Genomic DNA, 5000 nt, shown 5'->3' with positions numbered 1-5000 from the left:
ATCAGGGTCAGCGCCATCTATCAGGGTCAGCTCCATCTATCAGGGTCAGCGCCATCTATCAGGGTCAGCTCCATCTATCAGGGTCAGCGCCATCTATCAGGGTCAGCTCCATCTATTAGGGTCAGCGCCATCTATCAGGGTCAGCGCCATCTATCAGGGTCAGCTCCATCTATCAGGGTCAGCGCCATCTATCAGGGTCAGCTCCATCTATCAGGGTCAGCGCCATCTATCAGGGTCAGCTCCATCTATCAGGGTCAGCGCCATCTATCAGGGTTAGCGCCATCTATCAGGGTCAGCGCCATCTATCAGGGTCAGCTCCATCTATCAGGGTCAGCGCCATCTATCAGGGTCAGCGCCATCTATCAGGGTCAGCGCCATCTATCAGGGTCAGCGCCATCTATCAGGGTCAGCTCCATCTATCAGGGTCAGCTCCATCTATCAGGGTCAGCGCCATCTATCAGGGTCAGCGCCATCTATCAGAGTCAGCTCCATCTATCAGGGTCAGCTCCATCTATCAGGGTCAGCGCCATCTATCAGGGTCAGCGCCATCTATCAGGGTCAGCTCCATCTATCAGGGTCAGCGCCATCTATCAGGGTCAGCTCCATCTATCAGGGTCAGCGCCATCTATCAGGGTCAGCTCCATCTATCAGGGTCAGCGCCATCTATCAGGGTCAGCTCCATCTATCAGGGTCAGCTCCATCTATCAGGGTCAGCTCCATCTATCAGGGTCAGCGCCATCTATCAGGGTCAGCTCCATCTATCAGGGTCAGCGCCATCTATCAGGGTCAGCGCCATCTATCAGGGTCAGCTCCATCTATCAGGGTCAGCGCCATCTATCAGGGTCAGCTCCATCTATCAGGGTCAGCGCCATCTATCAGGGTCAGCTCCATCTATCAGGGTCAGCGCCATCTATCAGGGTCAGCTCCATCTATCAGGGTCAGCGCCATCTATCAGGGTCAGCGCCATCTATCAGGGTCAGCTCCATCTATCAGGGTCAGCGCCATCTATCAGGGTCAGCTCCATCTATCAGGGTCAGCGCCATCTATCAGGGTCAGCTCCATCTATCAGGGTCAGCGCCATCTATCAGGGTTAGCGCCATCTATCAGGGTCAGCGCCATCTATCAGGGTCAGCTCCATCTATCAGGGTCAGCGCCATCTATCAGGGTCAGCGCCATCTATCAGGGTCAGCGCCATCTATCAGGGTCAGCGCCATCTATCAGGGTCAGCTCCATCTATCAGGGTCAGCTCCATCTATCAGGGTCAGCGCCATCTATCAGGGTCAGCGCCATCTATCAGAGTCAGCGCCATCTATCAGGGTCGTTTAGTGGCATCGAACGAGTCAATTGATTCCAGCGGCCGATTCAAGGTGCTACGAGTTGGGTGCACAAGGAGGTCGACTTGTTTAGGGTTGGCAGGATTGATCGTTTAGGTAAGCAAAGATCAAGGGTGGGTTGAGTGTGATTGAGGGAAAAAAATGGATGTGTTGGTAAATACCGATGATGGTGGTGTATCTTTTATTTATTTATTTATTTATTTATTATTATCATTATTATCATTATTATTATTATCATTATTATTATTATTATTATTATTATTATTATTATTATTATTATTATTATTATTATTATTATTATTATTATTTCTTTTCTTTTTTTAAATAATGGATGTAGTTATAAGAAGTTGTATTGATTATTATTCGTAGGATCCGTGGGATTCAACGGGGAAATAAATGAAGAGGTATTCTCTCTCCCTCCTCCCTTTATTTTACCTTTCGAATCTTTTCTTTTTCCTTTGCCCCCCCCTCTCTCTCCCTTTTTCCCTCCCTCTCTCTCTCCCTTCTCCTTTCCCACACACACACTCTCCCTTTCTCTCTTTCTCCCTTTCCCTCTCACTTTCCCCTTCCTTTTTCCTTTCCCTCATCCCCTCTCTCTCTCCCTTTTCCTATCCCTCTTTCTTTCTCTCTCTCCCTTTCCCGCTTTGCCATCTCACTCACTTTCAAAAATTCTCTCCTTTCCCTCCTTAAGCCCTCCATCTGCCCCCCCCCCCCCCTTCCCTCGTCCTCCTTAAACTCCCCACCCCCTCCATTGCTCCTTCAACAAATGAAGGATAATGATAGTAATGATAATGATAATGATGATAATAATGATGACAAAATTAATAGAAATACGATAATGATTATGATAATAAAATGAATGAAAATACGATAATGATAATGATAAGGATAATATAATAATAGTATTAACAAGGTGATAATGATGGTGATAATTAAGGAATAATGATAATGATAATACTGTCCTACTAACAATAACGGCAAAAAACAATATTTACAATAATGATAATAAGGATATTAACAGAACAGGATTCTCAAAGCTTCGTCAAAGAATGGGGAGCTCGCGCGCGCGTGTGTACATGCGTGCGTGCGTGCGTGTGTGTGTGTGTATGTGTGTGTGTGTCCGTTTCCGTGGATGTGTGCTGACGCGCGTTGGTACTTGCAAATGTTAGTACCTTATTTAGTTCTCATCTCCATCATGAATTGGGCTGACAGTTGGGCTGACAAGCCGTGACAACTCTATGTGACATTCTCCTTATCTACCTCTCCTCTGGGCCCGCTCCTGTATATATGCATGTATGAGTGTAATTATGTATGTATTTATGTATGTTTTCTGTGTGTACAATATGTATATATGCATGTATATATTTGTATGAAAATATGAGTATTTGTATATATGAGTATGTATATATGCGCTGTACGTATGTGTGTATAGATATCGCACGCGCGCGAGTGTGTGTGTGTGTACTTAAGTGTATATTTGTTACGCAAGTATGTATGTATATATGGAGGTCAAGGCCTTCTGCACACACCGTCCTTACACACTCCTCGAGCACTTCCTTCCAGCAACAACGAAAAATCGACTTTCGGTTTATTTCTGTTGATCTTCCTGGCACTTGCAAAAATGTACTGCGTATCTTTGAATGGATAGAGGAAAGGGGGAGGAGAAAGGGGAAGGGAGGGGAGTGAGGAGAGGAGTGAGAGAGGGATAAAGGGGGAGAGGGAAGGAGTAGGGGAGAGGAGGGGATAGGAGAGGGATGGAAGGGAATAGAGGGGAGGATAGGGGGAGAGGAGGAGAGAGGAGAAGGAAGGGAGGGAAGGTAAGGGGAGAGGAGGAGAGAGGAGAGAGAAAGGAAGGGAGGAGAGGGGAGGGTAGAGTATATGAGAGGCGAAGAGAGGAGGGTAAGGGAAGAGGAAGCGAGAAAGAGAGGGGAGGTGAGAAGAAAGGATTGGAGAGGAGTGTAGAGAAGAGGCATGGAGGAGGAGGGGGAGGGGAAGAGGATAAACAACCACAGGACGCCCCATACATCTTGCCAAACCCACTGACACACCTACAATTTTCCCGCCGACCTCCACCTACCTCCCCCCACCCCCTACCCTAACTCCTCCCAAACACCCTACCTCCTTAAAAAAAAAAAAAAAAAAAAAAAAAAAAAAAAAAAAAAAAAAAAACACGTACTCATTTTCTTGTTCTCGACGACCGTTCCATGCAATTTAGCGATCGTATATCCATAAATCCTGCCGTTGTTTGTTCTGACTCGGATATGCATTGTTGGTCATGGTAAGGACTTGATCACGGTTCTTATCACAGAAATTTGGTCGTTCTGTTCACAGTATAGAACGTGTTAACATGCTACACGGGATTCAGGTAGCTTTCTTTTCTGTTTGTTTGTCTCTCTGTTCTGTTCTGTCTATCGGGTTGTCGGTGTCTGTCTGTCTATCTGTCTTACTCTCTCTCATTCTATCGCTTTCTCTTTCTTTCTCTCTCTCTCTCTCTCTCTCTCTCTCTCTCTCTCTCTCTCTCTCTCTCTCTCTCTCTCTCTCTCTCTCTCTCTCTCTCTCTCTCTCTCTCTCTCTCTCTCTCTCTCTCTCTCTCTCTCTCTCTCTTTCTCCTGAATATTTCGCTTTTTCCTTCTCGGGCTTTCCTCTTGTCTTTCTCCTTCTCCACTTCTTCCTGCCTCCTCCACCTTCTCCTACTTCTACACCTTCTCCTAAACGAACATCTATTTTGTCTTATCTCCCCATTTAGCCTTCGTCTTCTTCTTTTCCGCGCCCTTGTATCTTTTCTTTTTCTTTTATTTTCTCTCTTCCTCTCTCTTTACTGAATCCTTCGCCATTTCCTCGCTGATTCTTCCTTCACTAAATTTTCCCCCTTTTTTCTGTTTTTTTTAAATCATTTTTCTTCACCTCTTTATCTTCTTTTTCCTCTCCCCTTTCCCTTCTTCCTCCTTTTCTTACCCCTACTCCTCCCCCTTCTTCTTGTTCTTCAATCTCCTCCACGTCCTCCTTGTTCCCCTCGTCCTCTTCCTCTTTTTCTTTCACCTCCTCCTCCTCTTCTTCTTCCTCTTATTCCACCTCTTCTTCTTCCATCTCCTCATCTTCTTGTTCCTCATCCTCTTTCACGTTTCCTTCCTTCTCCTCATCACCTCTCCTCCTCCTTCCCTCTTCCTCCTCCTCTTTCTCCTTTTTCACTCCTTCCTCCTCCATCTCCACCTTACCCTCCTCCTCTTCCTCTTTATCACATTAATCCTCCTCTTCCACCTCCTCCTCCTCTTCCTCCTCCACTTCCACCTCTTCCTCCTCTCCCTCTTACTCCACCTCCACCTTACCCTCCTCCTCTTCCTCCTTTTCACCACTTCCTCTTTATCACATTGCTCCTCCTCTTCCTCCTCCTCCTCCACCTTACCATACTCTCCTTCCTCCTCTTCATCCTTTACACCACTTCCTCTTTATCACATTCATCCTCCTCTTCCTTCCCCACCTCCACCTTACCCTCCTCTTCCTGCTTTACACCTCTTCCCTCCTTATCACCTTAATCCTCCTCTTCCTTCCCCACCTCCACCTTACCCTCCTCCTCTCCCTCCTCTTCCTCCTTTTCATCTCTTCCCTCCTTATCACCTTAATCTCACTTCTTTTTTATCTCTTTCTCTCTTTCTTCCCCCAGCGTCC

General features: G+C 46.4%; 1 protein-coding gene across 1 annotated transcript in view; it reads left to right on the top strand.

The window, feature by feature from the left end:
- LOC113809287 (glutamate receptor U1) overlaps nt 1-5000 on the top strand; it is a 24430-nt gene that overhangs the window by 11677 nt on the left and 7753 nt on the right. Inside the window, exon 6 of the mRNA XM_070138893.1 lies at nt 4996-5000. This exon is cut by the window's right edge and continues 99 nt beyond it. Within this exon, the coding sequence (XP_069994994.1) occupies nt 4996-5000 (5 nt within the window). The remainder of the gene's footprint in view (nt 1-4995) is intronic.

Source organism: Penaeus vannamei, chromosome 25 (genome assembly GCF_042767895.1).
Source record: "Penaeus vannamei isolate JL-2024 chromosome 25, ASM4276789v1, whole genome shotgun sequence".
NCBI classification, from domain to species: Eukaryota; Metazoa; Arthropoda; class Malacostraca; order Decapoda; family Penaeidae; genus Penaeus; species Penaeus vannamei.
The sequence above is the reverse complement of the archived record's forward strand: the minus strand, read 5'-3'. Positions and strand labels throughout refer to the sequence as shown.